Consider the following 18,028-nt stretch of genomic DNA (forward strand, 5'->3'; position numbering starts at 1 on the left):
ATAACAATCTTTCTTTTTTATTAATGTTGTTCTTAGAACGGATAATCGATTTTACTGCTTTTGCTGTCTCCCTATTGAAGCAAGTGGTACATTAATCAGCTCAAATATATGTTTGCAAATCATATCATGTAATGAAAGAAAATGGCCATCTTTTCTACTGTAAATTGATTCCGGTCTCCAGGACATGAACGTCAACAGCATCCATTGCATGAAAATGTAAAATTGGATAATATTTGTGACCAAAAAATAGGCCATGATGGCATGATGCCGCTGAGAGTAACTTCCAACATTAGACATTTGGATTTACATTAAGTATGATTATTATAAATTACATTAAGGTATAAACTTTAGCATCACTAGATTATATGAACACCTACAGTAACAACGAGAATTTCATGGTCAAAATTATGCATCAATCCTTCTACATGGTAGTTGATTCCAACTTGCTATCAATACTTTTAGCAAATACAGTTATGTATCATTTTCTTCAAATAGCTTACTTTTTTTTATCAAAAATAATTTGACTTCCCTTATAAAAGTTGGAATATACGCTCACCCATATGCTGTTGTCGACGTTCTTGGATTAGCTGTAATAATGAGAGAAGACAATGGCTTTGAAAGGAACTCGTCATGATCATCTACAGGGAAGTTGCTGAAAACCACCGGCCATCTCATTGGAACAACAGTATCCCTATTGAAATTGGAACAGAATGATACATGATTTGAAGAAAGGAGAAACAATTGTTTTAGCAATCCAAAATTGATGGAATAAAAGTTCCATGGACTAATATATGTGAAAAGAAAATTTTGAATATCACATATATACCTGTCAATGCATTTGTGCTTGCAGCGGTTCATCTTATCCACTGTAAATTTTCCAAAAACAATGTCAAGACGCTTTGCTAGTTCTGGTAAATGAGAAAATGGCAAAATATCCCAAAACTTTATAACTTGGACATAATGTGCATTCTCCTGGATAATATCTACAGTCCAAATGATATTCATGTGCCCTTTGATTTTATACTTCTCTAACAGCTGAGCAGAAGTTCCATCATACACTACATTTCCTTTATCCTTGTGAGGAGAGCGCCATCCACGTGAAAGGCTGGTTAATAACGCAAGCACTTCCCCTAGAATCGCAGTATCTTTAATTTTTCTTATGGAGTTCAAAAAGTCACCAGTGAAGCAAACCTATGTAGGAAAGAAGTAATCATTATAAGTCTGCATCTACTGACGAGTAATATTTTAACAACTGAACAGCATACTGCATTTTATTAGAGAACACAGATGAATTCCTTTAGTGACATAACTCCATGTTACTCTGTCCCTCTTTTCTTAACAATTTTGTTCCTCTTTTTAGCGATATTAGTAGATTTATACTCTCCATTATAGCTATGAAAATGTCAAGTTTACAATAGAGACAGATTTAAGATATAGCAGCATACCTTCCATATAGCGTTTTTGAACAGCATAGAGCCGATATTAAGCAGAGAATGAAGTTGGTCAAGCTCTAGCAGGGCAGTTGTAATAGCCTGAGCCAAGTTGCTGTCTTCATCAGCATTATGAAAACAGTTCCGTTTCTTGGCATCAAGGACAAGCTTCTTCCAAACAGAGTCACTTGTAACCAAAGTTGACGCATTACCCACTATCCAAAGGCAATACCTACATGGAACATGTTGCAGAAATCATGTCTGAGATGCATCTTATAGGATAATACAATACAATGAAATTTTATAGATAGTACCTTGCACGTGTAAGTGCAACATTTGCTCTTTGCATGTTTGACATAAAACCAACTGACCCGTTCCCATTACATCGCACAGTAGATATAATTATCACATCTTCTTCACCACCTTGGAACCCATCAACAGATCGCACACTTACGGAGAAGCCAGTATCAGAAGTTCCAGTAGATTTTGTGAGTATCTTTTGAATTGCATAAACTTGAGCCTTGTATGGTGATATGACACCAATACTAACTTTCTTCTTTGTCCTTCTAAATTCTGTGGCAAGAAAAAAAAATAAAATCCAGTTTTTAGGTCTTTGCAATGTATCAGGTAAGTAAGAGCATCGACCAACTTACTACAATAACTACCTTTATAAAGGCTTGCTACTATCTCAGAGACTACAGCAACCTCCACCATATTTTTCCGACTACGTCTGTGATCAAATTCATCTTTTCCATTGGCAACATTTATGAAGGAATAAGATCCGTACATTTTTCCCTTGAGGAAGAATCTCTTGTAGCTTGTTTCTTTAACATTTGGACCATCTACTATCTGGTTGTCGTAGAACTCCTTTTTTGGAAATAAACTGATGGATGGATGCATCCTGTACTGGACATTGAGCAGGTGCTTCTTGTGTCCCAACTTTGCCAGCCTTTCAAACAAACTTCTTCCAAAATCAGCACTTGCTGCAATCTAGTAATTTATCACATTTATTAAGATGCTGCCAATGTAAACACTAACCATACTTTGAAAAGAATGGAAAATTCAAAGGATAAAAACAAACCTTGCTTTGAACCATGGCAGGGAGTTGCAACTCATCTCCTACAAGGATAGCATGGCGGAGACCAGATATTTGTAAAGGAATTGCTGATTCACATTCTTTAAGCTGAGCAGCCTCGTCAATGACCAACAATTCCAATGGTCTTGTTTCTGCTACAATATGCAATTTGGAAGAAGTTGATGCGGTACAGAATATTAAGCAAGCATTTTCTAGGCAGAAGTCCTTTAATGCATATTCGGAAATAGGAACAGAGAATTCCATTGGAAGGGACTTCAGTGTGTTTGTACATTTTGTTCTCAGCTGCCTGAGGCAACCAACAGTGCTTCCGGGAACTTTGAAGTCATTGAGGACTAGCTTCAATCCTTCATTAGCAGCACCAATAGTATGCAATGAAGATTTAATAGACTTGAGCAAACCCAAAGCTCTTACCATGTCCTTTACCACTTCGAGTGAAATGCAAGAAGTTGGTAAGTGGGTGTACAAACCTGTCATACAAATCTTCAGGTCCTGACTGACTGAATCAAATTCATTCTTCACAAACTCCTCAAATGTCAAAAGATAATCCTCAGTTCGATCATCCTCCTCATTTTTTTCTGCATTCTGTTTTTGCTTTGCAGCTCTCTTTTGCAAATACATAGAATAATGTTCCACTGGATCATCAAGTAAATGTATCATTGATGATAACAAATGTTTCCACCCAGACAAAGGAACCAAACACTTGATGAGGATTTTAACACGATGATCAAGAAATATGTCACGCACATCATCTTTATTGTCAATCTTCATTCGCTTTTTGTTACCAAAGAGAACTATATCTCCTAGTCCATACCCGCCATACTCAAGTAACTGATTAACCGATCTTCGGAGCCTTGCTGCAATTTCTAGCACGGCAATATTGGTGGGAGCACATGTGAGAGTTCTGCACTTCAACTGAAATAGCGCAAAGAGTGTCAGACTCATTGTCTTTGTCTTGCCAGTACCAGGAGGACCCCATATTAATTTTACAGAATTCTGGTGATGACATTGAGACAAATTGATACAGTTCAAAACTGCAGCTTCTTGGGAATCATTTAGATTTTGGGAGCGAATTGTAGGCCATATATCAGAAATTCTAGTGCAGCATTTTTCTTTGGAGAAGCAGACTGAACAAGAATCCCCATCCTGTAAGAAAAAAATGAAAGAGATAAATATATTGAGAATGTGAAAACTATAGGCACATGAATTATTAAAAGGTAATAATATCTGACTACACCATACATCTGGCTTGGGTTGCAGAACTTTGTTAATGATATTTGTATTCCCCTCTTCTGAGTTCAAAGCCTTCCATACACGGACATTTGTAATCAAGTTTATAAGACGGACAGCAAAAAGTGTTTCTCTCTTGCTCTTATTCATGCGTAGCTCTCCATAGTTGATAGGCTTCGATGACACTATTTTGAACTGGAGGAGATCAGGATATTCATCAATATCATATGCTTTAGCAACATAGGCTATAAGATAGAACCTTGGAGGCCTGTTCAAATCATCAATGCATTTTGGTCTAACATTTGTCAAGGCAATGATATCTCCAGCCTGTGGCTCATACATCAGTTCTTTGTCATTCTCATTAGTTTCCATATCTCTCTTATACGTTACATCGTAAAACAAGTCATCAGAAGATTTATCGGAATCCATGATTGTCAGAATTTCACAAGTAGGTGCATGTGGCAGAATCGACACATTCGATAGTAAATCAGCATGAGTTTCCTCAACAAGTGAAGGAATGAATGTTTTCTTGTAACTCGTCACTGTGTGAAATGTGTCGGGGATCCTCTGCACCTGTTTAGCGGACAAAGGAAAAAAATTAATTGACCAAAAGATACGCACTTCACAGTTCAAAGATCAAACTGATTCAGTCAATCCAACATCACTAGCGTATTGACTGAAATTGCAATATTATTGGAAGTGTTGATATCAATGCAGAATGAATACCTTACTATAAATGCACAGCGAATATAATCCACTCTAATAAACTTTTTTGTTTGGGAGATTTGCAAATCACTTTGCAATATCAATATGACATATTCTGCAACCATTTTCATTGTAGAGTTCAACCAAATCTACAATAGTAGAAAGAAAGAAAAAACTGAAACGTTTGACACATTCCAGTGTACAATAATATAATACAATTGCAATACAAAACAAAAAAACAACTCAAATTTGAACCCAATTTCTAACTAACAAGTTAATGTATCACTTTGTAAAGACATGAACCAGATTAAAACACAGACAAACCTGATTTCTGTAAAGATTTTCATTGAGAACATCCTCTAGAGACCAAGAGAATACCAAATCGACTAGGCTTCTAGTATCTGACGCAAGTTTACTCTTCTTCCCCATTAGTAATCTTTAGTCTCTTGCTCAATGACTCCCTACTTGATGGTGTTTGATCCTCCTTGATGATCATAAAACAAAACAAACAAGACTGTCTGGCACTGATGAAACTCAAATCCTTACTCTAGTTGGAGATGACATAGAAAGACCAAGACTCGAAGAAAGCACAACGAAACTCTTTTGCGCTTTTTCCCATTAAAATAAACAAGAGTATGTGTAAAGAGAAATTCTTGCGTAACGAGTAAGAGTTGAGAAATTCTTGGGTGCGACAACCGCACCACGAGTCCCATACGACCAGCCACTCCAAAATTGACACGTTTCATTTTTTTTCATCAGTAGCTTCTTCTTCCATCTTCTTCGTCGCCGCCGTCGTCAAAGCTTTCTTCCTCCCTCCCTCCTTCATCAGTCAACAGCTCGTACAGAGAAGACGGCGACAGCGACAATCCTATTTTCCCGATTTGGGAAATTATGGCTGAGATGGATCGGTAGCCCCATGGTATGGTCTGCAAATGGTGGCTGAGCCTACTGGGAAGGCTTTTGAGGTAGGCGAAGGTCAAAGACTGGAGCTTTCGGGGCATTCCATGCTGTCAAGCATGATATAGCGGTTGTATGCTCAGCAGGAAATTCTGGTCCTGCTGCTGGAACTGTCACAAATGTTGCACCATGGGTGATAACCGTTCGAGCAAGTACTTCGGACCGAGAGTTTCAAAATTTTGTTGAACTGCGTAATGGGCTGCGCCTCAAGGTTTGATATGTCTCTATCTGTTCATTGTTGTAAAATAAAGATGAAATTTTCATAGTATAATTGTTCATCTTTCTATTTTTGGGCCCTGTAAAATACCAGGGAAGTAGCCTTTCTGAACCTTTACCAGATGACACACTTTATCCACTTATAACTGGTGCACAAGCTAAAGGGGTTAATTCTTCTGCTGAAGATGCGTAAGTATTTTCTGATTTGAAGACTGTTGCTGATTTTAAGCTTATATTTTGGTGAACTCATGTATTGTTGTAGCGGATGCAATATAGTCCTTTACTTATAACCTTTACTCTTTTGTGCAGTATGCTTTGTCTTGGAGGAACCCTGGATCCTAAGAAGGTGAAGGGCAAAATTTTGGTCTGTCTTAGGGGTATCACTGCAAGACTAGACAAGGGTCAACAAGCAGCTCTGGCCGGAGCAGTTGGGATGATTCTTTGTAATGATAAGGCCAGTGGTAATGAACTCATGGCTGATTTTCATGTACTACCGGCTTCAAACATTAATTAGGAAGATGGGGTTGCTGTCTTTGCCTACGTAAATTCCACAGAGTATATCTCTCTCTGTCTCTTTCTCTCTCTATATATGTCTAATCTGAAGACAATTATTGAATTTTTCATTTGGTTTTCGTCTTAATAGTGATCCAGTGGGATTTATAACGGCCCCAGCAGCAGAACTAAACACAAAACCTGTTCCATTCATGGCATCTTTTTCTTCGCAAGGGCCAAACGTTATCACTCCTCAGATCCTTAAGGTTTGCTGTTTATATATAAATATACATACATATATATATCAAGGCCTTCCAACGAGGGATCCATTTTTTTGTTTATTTCTAGGGATAGCAACTTACCATTAGATCTGTTTTTTAATGATCTTGAATGATAAAAAACAAACCACTATTTGACTAAGATTAAATAATAAATTCAACACTTTCTGACAAACCTAAACCATTCAACTTTATTAAAAATAAATCAAAGTTTTGGACGACTTAACAATCACCAAATCTTCTGAAAACTTGTGAAAGTAATCTACTCATATAGTCTTACAAATTGAACGGTAGAGATGTGATTTTGTGATCGGGAAGTTCGTCAAATACTTTATCTTATAAATAAACAAAAAATGGATCCCTCATTGGAAGGGCCTTTATATATATATGTGTGTGTGTATGTGTATGATGTATGACTCAACTGTATTGTTTTCCATGCCAACATATCCCATTTTTTTCAGTTGTAGTTATGTTATGAAGTTGCTCAGCCCACACAGCCAAAATGTTTATACAAACTAATTACAATGATATGAAATATTGACATTGGGTATTGAGTATTGACCAATTATAATTCTTTCCCTATGATATTCTTGTTCAGCCTGATATCACCGCTCCTGGTGTAAATATCATAACTGCATACACCCAAGCAAGAAGTCCTACAGACCGACGCTATGATAAGCGCAGGACTCCGTTTATTACTGAATCTGGTACCTCCATGGCTTGCCCTCATGTAGCTGGAGTTGTAGGCCTTATGAAGACGCTCTACCCTGACTGGAGTTCAGCTGCAATCAAATCTGCAATCATGACAACTGGTGATGATCGAGACTAATGTTAATACTGTTGTAGGAGTTCAATATTTTAACCATGATGATAGATTAATTGTTTTGTTGAATCTTTTGGCAGCAAGAACGAGAGACAACACTGTGAATCCAATGCGGAACGGCTCATTGATTAAAGCAACGCCATTCAATTATGGGGCTGGTCATATACGACCAAACCGTGCCATGGATCCTGGCTTGATCTATGACCTATCCGTCAATGATTATTTGGACTTCCTCTGTGTCATTGGCTATAACAAGACAATGATGCAATTGTTCACTAATGCTCCTTATAAATGCCCCAAGTCAGCTAGTCTAGTGGACTTAAATTACCCTTCAATAGCAGTCCCTGACTTGTCCGGCTCAGTCACTGTGACAAGAAGACTGAAGAATGTCGGTTCTCCTGCAGGTGCCACATATGCAGTCCGTATTCACGAACCAGTTGGGATTTCAGTATCGGTGGAGCCTAATATCTTGAAGTTCAAAAAAATTGGTGAAGAGAAAAGCTTCAAGGTAACTTTGGAAGCTAAGAGACTTGGTGCAGCTATGGACTATGTGTTTGGAGGGCTTATTTGGTCGGATGGCAAACACTATGTAAGGAGTCCAATAGTAGTTTCCTCTGCTGCTGCTGCTCCCTAGACATTCAAGCAAGAGTATTATGAGGAAGGATTTGGTTTCTGGCAATTAGTCTATAGTTTTCTCGTTTGCCTTTTTAGCTAGCTTAGCCTTGGTCAAGGGGGTTCAGTTTACATGAGGTGGGAAACTGAGCGTTTTCAGTTTTTCACCAGCAACGATTTGTTTATATTAACCGTATTTTTGTTTTCATGAATCATATGCAAGTGTTATTTTTTCTCTCTTTTAATCTGGTAAACTGAGCTAAGAGAGCAGTTGAAATCATAGTGATGTAAATGAGGGCAGAATCGTCCTCGAGAAACGAGAGGATATTGGGTTGAAAGTGACAAAATGCGAGACATGGATCTCGAATGTAAACTGTGGTGGGCAATCAAAGGAATAAGAGGCATTGGTCCCCATCCCGATCAATCATCTGTGTGGGAATGGGAACCAACCACATAGATGACCCTGCTCTGCCTTCCTCCTCTCCTCCCGCTTTCATCATACAACGGTCAAGAAGCGTTACCTTGCTTATTGCCTATTGCCATGCTTCAGAGCACTGTCGTTTCCCCATCTCCTCCCAAGGCCCTTCAACTCAATCTCGGCTTCTCTTCATTTCTAGCCACAAACCAGAACCAGAGCAGAAGCAGCAGCAGCCGGAGGAGGAGGATCTTTATCTCACAAACAAGAGATGGTTCTGTGCACGGTGGAGTTAGAGTTAAGACTACTAGTACTACTAGCAGTAATGGATGGAGACAATCTATGTTTGTCGGTACAAAACCTGCCCTTGAAGATTCCATTCTGAGTGTCAGTGGTATAGATGTGTTGACAGACGTGCCTCCCAATGTGGTCTTCACACCAATCCCCAACTCATCGGCAGCATTCCTTGGTGCCACTTCTCAAAATGCTACTTCACAATCACGCCATGTCTTTAAGCTTGGAGTCTTACGGTATGCATCTATCTATGTATGCATTCCTTGCTGCATTTCTCCTTTATGCTCATACACTGTTGATCACGCAGATCATTCCATCTGGTCTATAGTTAATTCCTTACCATCCATATGTTTTCATCTGATTTTTCGTCCTTCACCCTAAACTAGCAGTGTTTTTCTATTATGTTCTACTGTTTATCTACCATGCATGGAAGAAACTCTGATGAATTTTTTTTTTTTTTTTAATACAGCGATGTCAGATTATTAAGTCTTTTCAGATTTAAACTTTGGTGGATGATACCACGAGTGGGCAGTACAGGAAGTGACATCCCTGTGGAAACTCAGATGTTGCTCTTGGAAGCAAAGGGGGAGGAGGGAGAGGAAGATACTGCATCTTATATCTTATTCTTGCCAGTTCTAGATGGTGAATTTAGAAGCAGCTTGCAGGGAAACGCATCCAATGAACTTGAACTTTGCGTCGAAAGTGGTAATAGTTTATAATGTCCAGCTTCAAATGTTGTGCTTAGATTAGGTACAGTTTGTGATATCAACTCTTGTCCATTTATTGAGGAGAAAAGCCATATGATGCTACTTGGTAATCTAACCTGCTATGGGTTATTAACTTGGCATCTGAGTCCTACTAAGGGAGAACAAAATATCAGTAGAAGAAGAATAAGAATTTGTTCCCATTGACATTCTCACCTCTGACCTTTCTTTTGCTAGTCTAACATATGACCTTCTTATGTATTTGATAGGTGACCCAGCTGTAGTTGCCTCAGAATCCCTAAAAGCAGTTTTTGTGAATTGTGGGAACCATCCTTTCGATCTGGTGAACGAATCTATGAAGTAGGTTAGCCCTCTGAGATAATTTTCATATTCAAGTCAATTTACTAAAATAGAAGAGCATCAGCATTAATATCAAGATGGCATTGGACACTGAAGCTTCTACTAGAATTCTGGGCTGAACTCAAGCAGCACACTGAAGAGCACACTTGCTGCTTGAGTTCATAATTTAGCTTTTGCTAAATTGTTGTATTTATACAGAGCTTATTCTCTTTAGTTCTAATCATATTCAGGACTTTGGCGAAGCATTTTGGAAGCTTTGCTCTTAGAGAAACGAAACAGGTGAGGCAGCCAATGTTTCTCCTTGAGGCCCAATATAGTAACCTATATTGGATGTTCTCAGCTATTCTGAATTTTCGATGACTGATTTTATGATGCAGATGCCTGGAATGCTAGATTATTTTGGCTGGTGTACTTGGGATGCCTTTTATCAAGAAGTTAATCCTGAAGGAATTAGAGATGGTACTCAGAAGGTAAATCTAGTTTTACTTTTACTTTTCCCCTCAAATGACTATTCCTTCGTATGTTACTTTAAAGTAACGATGGGAATGCCAAATCTTGTGACAGTACTCCAATCATTTACTTGCATCTTAATGACGAGGCCACTGTAATGCTATTCTCAAAACGAAACGCAATCTGACATGGTTATTCCATTAAAAAGATAGAAGTTATACAGTTTATGCAATAGACTTCTTTTAGGAAAAGCCTCTTTTTACACATTACAGTTTATCCGAAGGAGGTACACCAGCAAAGTTTTTGATAATCGACGATGGGTGGCAAGATACATCAAATGAGTTCCAAAAAGAAGGGGAGCCATTTGTTGAAGGGACACAGTATGTTCATCATCTTTTCTTGTCAACTTAGAAACACATTCAGGCTCAATTACTGATTATCTCTTAAGTTCAGGTTTGGAGGCAGATTAAATAGCATTGAAGAAAATAACAAGTTTCGCAGCATAACCAAGGTGGTTGATGGTGACAAGCCAAGTGGTCTCAAAGATTTTGTTTCTGAGATCAAGAATACCTTTGGCCTTAGGTAAGGTTGTGTTATGCAATTTTTAATTACCTTCCCATGCTATGCAGATATGGGCATTTCCAGCTAACTACTTCTGCTTGAAATGTTCCAGCAACAGTAGTCGTGCTTGAGAAATTCATCACCAAATAGTGGTCATTTTTATTTTCTGTTCCCTTTTATAATTCATGACATACTCGAGAAGGCAGATTCATGTGTATCTAGTTTTTCATATGTATATTCCAGGATGTTCCACTAATGCTACATTTATTAATTATTTTAAATTCACAGGTATGTGTATGTATGGCATGCCCTATTGGGATATTGGGGAGGGCTTGTTCCAAATGCTCCAGGAACTAAAAAGTATAACCCTGAGTTAAGATACCCAGTACAGTCACCTGGAAATTTGGCAAATATGAGGGATGGATCTATGGATAGTATGGAAAAATTTGGTGTTGGTATGATAGATCCTGCAAAGGCATATCAATTTTATGATGATCTACATGGATATCTTGTTTCACAAGATGTAGATGGTGTAAAGGTTGATGTTCAGAACATACTGGAGACCGTATCAGCAGGTTTAGGAGGGCGAGTCTCTCTAACTAGACGATTCCAACAGGCACTTGAGAAGTCCATAGCCACTCATTTCCAAGACAACAGTATAATTTGCTGCATGGGCCAAAGCACAGACTCCATATACCAGTAAACTTACATACTGAACTTTTGCTCAATGAAAAATAAATAGGAACTCCAATATTAATTCCATGCATAGAAATGGATTTAAACTGGGGAAGTAATGAGTATTAGTGAAAAGAACATATGTTGTGTAGCCAAACTTTTATGCATCCTTTTTTTTTTTATTATTTGTTTGAAGTTTGCACACATTAAGGTAACCTCCCTCCCACAATTTTCTATTGCAGTTCAAAAATAAGTGCAATAACTCGAGCATCTGATGATTACTACCCCCAAAACCCAACAACACAGACACTTCACATAGCTGCAGTGGCTTTCAACAGCATATTCCTTGGTGAAGTTGTTGTCCCAGATTGGGATATGTTCTATGTATGATTTGACTTGCTTAGTGTGAAATTAAGCCTTTTGTTCCCTTAACACCTCTCGCTGATCTTCATATACTTTCAATTTTCAGAGCCGGCATGAGGCAGCTGAGTTCCATGCTGCTGCTAGAGCTGTGGGAGGTTGCGGAGTCTATGTAAGGTAAGCATCTCTGAGGCTTATAAAACACAGTTGCAGTACTTTCATTCAGGAATGTGAAGCGTTTTGTTAAAATTGACAGTACTGAATTCACTCGATCATTGTCTTTACTGCCCTCAGACTCAGGCCTGCCATTATATATGATAGTAATATAATGACCATCATCATCATTAATCCATTTGTATTTTATGGCAATGGTATCTCATATCTGTTAATAATCAGTGGATATATTTTACTTCGCAGTGACATATCCAAACAATAAACTAATTTACTTGCTAGTGCAGATGTACAAGTATAATTTACCACTGCACTTCAGGACTATCTGCTGCTGAGTTTTGTTTGTTGTTAATACCTATTGTTAGAGTACAAGTTCCATCTTTTCAAGACTACATTAAGGAATCGTGCTTCGTGCATCATGTTGATTAATCATTTCAATGGTGTTTAGCTATGACTCATTTTTAAAAATATATTCCCCAATTGACAGTGACAAACCCGGGCAGCATGATTTTGAGATACTTAAAAGGCTTGTACTTGCTGATGGATCAGTTCTCAGAGCTAGATACCCTGGGAGGCCATCACGGGATTGTTTATTTGTTGATCCAGTTATGGACGGGGAGAGGTATATGATTGTTTCTAGCTGGCTCCCACTTTTTTCTATGTAGAAGCACAAAGTTCAAAATAATTTTCTTGTTCTAATCATTAGCAAACTTGTCTGGATCATGATAGTCTTCTAAAGATATGGAATTTGAACAAATGCAACGGAGTTATAGGCGTTTTCAATTGCCAAGGAGCAGGAAGTTGGCCATGTCTGGAACATATCATCCAGGTAACAGCTAGTGATGAGCTATCTGGGAAGGTCTCTCCTGCAGATATCGAGTATTTTGAAGAGGTATCTGGAAAGCTTTGGACCGGAGATTGTGCAGTCTATTCCTTCAAAAAAGGTATGATCTCCACCCCATTTATGAATTCAAGGGCGTACTCTACAGCATGTCCTATCACCCTTTAAACTGAAATTATTCTTGCATATTATTCTTATACCAATTTCAGGGTATCTGTCTCGTTTACCAAAGGACAAGTCATTTGCTGTCACTTTACAAACTCTCCAATGTGATGTGTATACTGTATCCCCTATTAAGGTCAGCTTCTGTATAATTGGGGTTAAGCTGATTAGTATTAGTAGTAAGCTACAAGAGATTCTGAAATGTTTTGTGTGAATTTGACAGGTTTACAAGCCAAATATTCAATTTGCACCCATTGGATTATTGAACATGTACAATTCTGGTGGAGCTGTTGACAGTATCAACTTCTCTAGTGATGACTCCAGTTGTGTCATACACATCAAGGGAAGAGGGGCTGGTAGTTTTGGAGCATACTCAAGTTCAAAGCCCAAATCTTGCTTGGTGAACTCAAAAGATGAGGGATTTGAATTCAGGGGTGATGACAATCTTCTGACAGTAACAATTCCTGCCACAACTAGCTCTTGGAACGTTAGTTTCTGTTATTGAGGCCTGATTCTTTTCCCAGCAACATCAACATTTAGACAGATTCAAAGTTAGGAGCTTAGGTAATCCTTATAGTTAATTTGTATCTATATATAGAAAGAAATTGAAAGAATGCATGGAGTTCAACTTCATAATATTAAATGCAACAAGTCATTCAACAATATTATTATGTCTGTGATTGTTCTTACCCTTGTAGTCCAGTATCTTTATTCTCATTTTGTCTTCTGTCAGAAACAAGTAACTACTAATTAGACATTCACAGTTCGTCTAGGCCTGGCAATCTCTCATCAATATCAGCAACGTAAGCTTGATGAGTCCAAACTCATTCTCAATAGTCAATACCATTCTTTGATATTTACTCTATACTAAAACGCGTACAGAAAATGAAAATACAGAGTATATGATAACATCAAACATTTACCAAGCAGCCATATCAATATAAGAACAAACTCTCACCCATTAGCAACAGCTTTCAAATACATGATACACATAGAAGATGTTCCATTCATACAGAAACAAACAGAAAGATCATTCCTTGACATCATCCAATGTAATCAAAAGCATATGACCGACAAAACACATTTGAAATTCGACTTCACAAAATAATCACTAAACGGAGGGACGCTTTACCACACTGTGGGGATGAAATGGAGAAGGGGTTTATCAAAGGATTCAAATTTGACCACTCTTCCAGCGCTGTTCCCATGCATCAATCCGAAAGTACCAATTAACGACTTGTCTAACACCAGAGACTCCAATGAGGGGCATCCAAGAACTATTTCCACATCAGACTCATCTAAATGATACAATGCAAGGTATTTCAAGCATTTATGTCTTGAAAATGCATGAATTCCATCTCCGGGTACAGGTTCAATCACCCCTAAACCTAATCGATGCAAAACAAGTACTTCCAAGTTGCAGCAATTCTCAGCAAGAGCAACAACTGTACGGTCTGACAACTTACAAATGTTACTCAATTTCAATTCCCTGAGGGTTTGAATTGTCGAGATTGCCACACCTCCGATATCAGTCACATCAGGGCTGAGGCCGGCCAATTCGAGGTGCTCTAAGCTACGCAAGTTGACCAAATGCTGGATCCCAGTATCGGTGATTCCACGGCAATACTGAAGAATCAATTTCCTGAGGGTTTTAGAGGTAGATCCATTTGCCAGGAATCCCAATCCGACATCAGTAACATTCGGACAGCATGTTAACTCCAACGTGCTTATGGAAGACGACCCAATTGCTCTAAATGCATGATCAGAGATGAGACGATTGTCCGCCAAATGCAAAGACTTCAAGTTATGTGCTGATTGACAAAGCGCATCAACTCCAGCATTCCCTACAACCTTGCTACCCCGAAACATAAGTCTGGACAATTTAGGACACCCAATTGCCAAAGCTCGTAGACCTTTCGTCCCCAAATGACCATCACTTTGGACATGTCTAGTTTCATAAAAGCTCGCCATGTAGGTCTCGAGTCTGGGACATGTTTTGGCAATGAATTCGAGTCGGGTGTCAGTCGGTGGATAAAACCATGCTTGTTTATTTCGCCTTTTTCTTTTTTTGGTAAGCTCCCGTGTTGTTCTGAAATCGACCAAGTTTGGGAACTTAGTCAGTAGATCCAATGGGAACATGGGTACCCGAAATGGGAACATGGGTCGGGGAACCCGCAGTGATGTTCGGCTTAGACGCTCGACTGTTAACCATTGCTTGCACACCTCGGAGAATGATTTTCTATCTTCTTCCTGGTCGACCTTGTTAAGGATTTGGGCAAGTAAATCGTCGCTCAACATGGAATTAATATACCCTGGTCTCCTTTTGGCGTCTATAGCCATTTTTTCTTTGAAACCAACGAAACAACCCAACTGGAGGAACTATAAAGAACAGGTTAGGAATTAAACCTGATGTTTAGGGATGAAAGGCTTCAGCTACTCATCATCGAGCGAGTGATCAGCAATGCAGATCGGCCCGCCCGCCCATGGTTGCGCCGAAAGTTGCTCCGGTTGTGAGTGACTGGAAAGATGCTGAAGAGAAACAGAGAAGAAAAGCGTGCGGTGACTTGGGCTTAACAAAAAACAAAAAGAACGGCTGATGGGCCAAGTAAACGGAAGAAGGCCCAAGAAGGAGGGTCGTGAAGGAGGAGATGACAGCGAGGAGGGACACATTGCTTCGTTGTTGGAAACTGTTTGCTTTTGCTTTGGGGTTTCCAGAGATTACACACACAATCGTAAACTAGTTGTGATTGGAATTGGAATTCAATTTGCGCTCGTTTGGTTGAGTAAGAAGAAGAAGAATGTCTTACGCCTATCTGTTCAAGTACATCATCATCGGTGATACTGGTACGCCATCCTTCTGATTCCTTTATCACCGATCCGATTTGGAATTTACTCTCTTCTAATTTCTCGTGCTTAGTTTTCCTGTTCCCTAATTTTTATTTTTTTCTGATTTGTTTCGCAGGAGTTGGCAAATCGTGCCTTCTTCTTCAGTTCACCGACAAACGGTTCCAGCCGGTGCACGATTTGACTATTGGTGTTGAGTTTGGAGCAAGGATGATCACCATCGATAACAAACCAATCAAGCTCCAAATTTGGGACACGGTTTGTGCCTTTCATGGTTTTTTTGTTTTGTTTTTTCTTTTGGAATATACATACATATGCTGTTTTTATGGTGAATTCTATTCTCAATTCTTGGTTGCAATCAAATATGAATGTATCAGGCAGGTCAAGAGTCGTTTAGATCCATCACACGATCCTACTATAGAGGAGCTGCTGGCGCTTTGCTTGTCTATGACATCACCAGGTAGTATTTCAATCTCAACGATTCAAGCACACTGGATTATCTTGGACTCTACACACTGTTATACTACTACTTTATCTATTTGAGAACGCGTCTAGTACAACCATGGTATAAGACTTTCTTGAGAAACTCTTGGCAAATTTGTAGGTGGTTTTTTTGTCCTAATTAAGTTATTTTATGGAGACAGTGTTTTTATTGCATTCGCAAGGCACATCTCATGTTTATCAATCCAGTGCATTGGTATACAACTGTAGTGAAGAGCATGAATACTCGTTTAATTTCTATTTTGTGATGTCTTCCGGTACTGATAAGATGAAATTGTGGCATGTTAAGTGTTAAGCCACTGGTACTGATAAGATGACATTTTCTTTTACTCCCTAGGAGAGAAACTTTTAATCACTTGGCAAGCTGGCTAGAGGATGCGAGGCAGCATGCAAATGCAAACATGACCATAATGTTAATTGGTAATAAGTGTGATCTTGCTCATAGACGAGCTGTGAGCACTGAGGAAGGGGAGCAATTTGCAAAGGAACATGGATTGATCTTCATGGAGGCCTCTGCTAAAACTGCTCAGAATGTTGAGGAGGTAACACTGATTTATTGATTCAAAAATCATGGTTTTCTTGATGTTTGATCTTGCCTTTAATAATACTGAATACCTTTTTCTGTACCAGGCGTTCATAAAAACTGCTGCAACCATATACAAGAAGATTCAAGATGGCGTTTTTGATGTATCAAATGAGGTTAGCTTTTCTGTTTCTTCATATCTTGCAGTATATGTCCTCATACATCTTGTAGTCAACATTATACGACAAAATGTAGAGATTTATGTAGGTTGTCATGAGTGCCATGTTTTCAATTGAATGTCAAGGAGAATGATTGATTTTATGTTACTTCGGAGTCATTTTGTGAATGCATTTCTAACAAGTGGCTTCACACGAGATATTTATTCGGTTGGTGATTTTCATTGCTTAGATTATAGTCAATATAGAGCGGTCAGCAAATATCCTGTTGTTATTTAAGGACGATGATGGGTTTGGCTCACACTATGTATCAATTATGTAAAAACTCTTGAGATTTTCATGATTCTGAACTGTTACGTTGTTACCATAGCCCTTAGTATTATTCTCTTTGTAGAGTTACCAAAACTGAAATTCACTTCCAAAATACAAGTGAAAGGCAAATTAGTTGTTACTATTTTGAATGAGTGATTGCTTTGTATTTATCAAATTTTTCTCTTGTTTGCAGTCTTATGGCATAAAAGTCGGTTATGGGGGAATCCCAGGACCATCAGGAGGCAGAGATGGTTCTTCCTCTCAAGCTGGAGGCTGTTGCAGTTGAAATTTGATCCTATTTGCCATGTTTATCTGGGTGTCTTTTACATTCCTTGTTTGTTTATTGGTTAAATCTGAAGACTCCAACTTTCAGTATTTATATAAAGATTTTATAATTGAAATACCTGTATAATTTTCTTTATTTCTCTGTCTTTAATTGTAAATTTGACAGTTGTTTGAAGTAGTATTATTGAAGTAAACTACATATTGTGAAGAATAGACAAGAAGTTTTCTTTCTTTTGGTGCTTGATGGAACCTTCATGACCCTTATTGTAAGGGTCTGGTGCTAATTTACTTCTTGTATTCAGTTGCCACGTTTTTTTGTTGTTAAATTTAGGCACTAATTCAGCAGAACCTCGTAAATCAGAGATGAGTCATTGTACCAATCAAGCACTACAATCATTTCAAAGTTGCCGACATTAGTGAAAACGAACAATAAATCATAGACTCATGAGTCATGACGGTGTAATTGTTTCAAATGATGAGCGAAACACAGACACAGTCCATCGTAAATGGTTTGCCTAATCAGCAAGGTTTATATAGCTTGAAACTTGAAAGAGTTTA

The 18,028-nt window shown here is 38.5% G+C and overlaps 4 protein-coding genes and 1 pseudogene across 5 annotated transcripts in view; 3 read left to right on the top strand and 2 right to left on the bottom strand.

The window, feature by feature from the left end:
- Window positions 1-5,214, bottom strand: part of LOC101293470 — a 6,484-nt gene extending 1,270 nt beyond the window's left edge. Inside the window, exons 1-10 of the mRNA XM_004295287.1 lie at window positions 5,198-5,214; window positions 4,783-4,852; window positions 3,766-4,326; window positions 2,512-3,669; window positions 2,096-2,420; window positions 1,745-2,003; window positions 1,446-1,662; window positions 827-1,191; window positions 557-691; window positions 6-71 (exon numbers count right to left, since the gene is read on the bottom strand). Coding sequence (XP_004295335.1) covers window positions 6-71; window positions 557-691; window positions 827-1,191; window positions 1,446-1,662; window positions 1,745-2,003; window positions 2,096-2,420; window positions 2,512-3,669; window positions 3,766-4,326; window positions 4,783-4,852; window positions 5,198-5,214 — 3,173 coding nt within the window. The remainder of the gene's footprint in view (window positions 1-5; window positions 72-556; window positions 692-826; window positions 1,192-1,445; window positions 1,663-1,744; window positions 2,004-2,095; window positions 2,421-2,511; window positions 3,670-3,765; window positions 4,327-4,782; window positions 4,853-5,197) is intronic.
- A 135-nt stretch (window positions 5,215-5,349) lies between these two features.
- Window positions 5,350-7,858, top strand: LOC101293761 (annotated as a pseudogene). The gene is made up of 7 exons (XR_184345.1): window positions 5,350-5,366; window positions 5,428-5,626; window positions 5,726-5,820; window positions 5,941-6,186; window positions 6,275-6,389; window positions 7,000-7,213; window positions 7,305-7,858. The product of XR_184345.1 is annotated as a subtilisin-like protease-like (transcript).
- A 416-nt stretch (window positions 7,859-8,274) lies between these two features.
- Window positions 8,275-13,334, top strand: LOC101294051 (probable galactinol--sucrose galactosyltransferase 2-like). The gene is made up of 14 exons (XM_004295288.1): window positions 8,275-8,781; window positions 9,015-9,250; window positions 9,519-9,609; window positions 9,840-9,888; window positions 9,987-10,079; window positions 10,312-10,439; window positions 10,513-10,641; window positions 10,909-11,319; window positions 11,538-11,679; window positions 11,765-11,832; window positions 12,314-12,448; window positions 12,556-12,770; window positions 12,877-12,965; window positions 13,053-13,334. The coding sequence occupies exons 1-14, from the start codon at window positions 8,294-8,296 to the stop codon at window positions 13,332-13,334; spliced, it is 2,556 nt and encodes an 851-aa protein (XP_004295336.1). The 5' UTR covers window positions 8,275-8,293.
- A 623-nt stretch (window positions 13,335-13,957) lies between these two features.
- Window positions 13,958-15,169, bottom strand: LOC101294345 (F-box/LRR-repeat protein 4-like). The gene has a single exon (XM_004295289.1). It carries the CDS (start codon window positions 15,167-15,169, stop codon window positions 13,958-13,960), a length of 1,212 nt encoding a protein of 403 aa, XP_004295337.1.
- A 182-nt stretch (window positions 15,170-15,351) lies between these two features.
- LOC101306703 (ras-related protein RABB1c-like) lies at window positions 15,352-17,679 on the top strand. Its single transcript, XM_004293372.1, has 6 exons — window positions 15,352-15,673; window positions 15,792-15,931; window positions 16,051-16,133; window positions 16,512-16,716; window positions 16,805-16,873; window positions 17,379-17,679. Exons 1-6 carry the CDS (start codon window positions 15,628-15,630, stop codon window positions 17,469-17,471), a joined length of 636 nt encoding a protein of 211 aa, XP_004293420.1. The 5' UTR covers window positions 15,352-15,627; the 3' UTR covers window positions 17,472-17,679.
- The last annotated feature ends 349 nt before the right edge of the window (window positions 17,680-18,028 follow it).

The sequence above is a fragment of the Fragaria vesca genome, linkage group LG3 (genome assembly GCF_000184155.1).
Source record: "Fragaria vesca subsp. vesca linkage group LG3, FraVesHawaii_1.0, whole genome shotgun sequence".
In the NCBI taxonomy this organism is placed as follows: Eukaryota; Viridiplantae; Streptophyta; class Magnoliopsida; order Rosales; family Rosaceae; genus Fragaria; species Fragaria vesca.

Excerpts from the sequence above, each read along its gene's own strand:
- LOC101294051 (XM_004295288.1), top strand. The coding sequence starts at position 8,294 with ATGACCCTGCTCTGCCTTCCTCCTCTCCTCCCGCTTTCATCATACAAC. Across the intron at positions 10,080-10,311 it reads TTAGAGATGGTACTCAGAAG|CCTCTTTTTACACATTACAG; the intron begins GTAAATCTAGTT and ends TTTTAGGAAAAG. Across the intron at positions 12,966-13,052 it reads ATACTGTATCCCCTATTAAG|GTTTACAAGCCAAATATTCA; the intron begins GTCAGCTTCTGT and ends TGAATTTGACAG.
- LOC101294345 (XM_004295289.1), bottom strand. The coding sequence starts at position 15,169 with ATGGCTATAGACGCCAAAAGGAGACCAGGGTATATTAATTCCATGTTG.
- LOC101306703 (XM_004293372.1), top strand. The coding sequence starts at position 15,628 with ATGTCTTACGCCTATCTGTTCAAGTACATCATCATCGGTGATACTG. Across the intron at positions 15,674-15,791 it reads CATCATCATCGGTGATACTG|GAGTTGGCAAATCGTGCCTT; the intron begins GTACGCCATCCT and ends TTTGTTTCGCAG. Across the intron at positions 16,717-16,804 it reads CTGCTCAGAATGTTGAGGAG|GCGTTCATAAAAACTGCTGC; the intron begins GTAACACTGATT and ends TTTCTGTACCAG.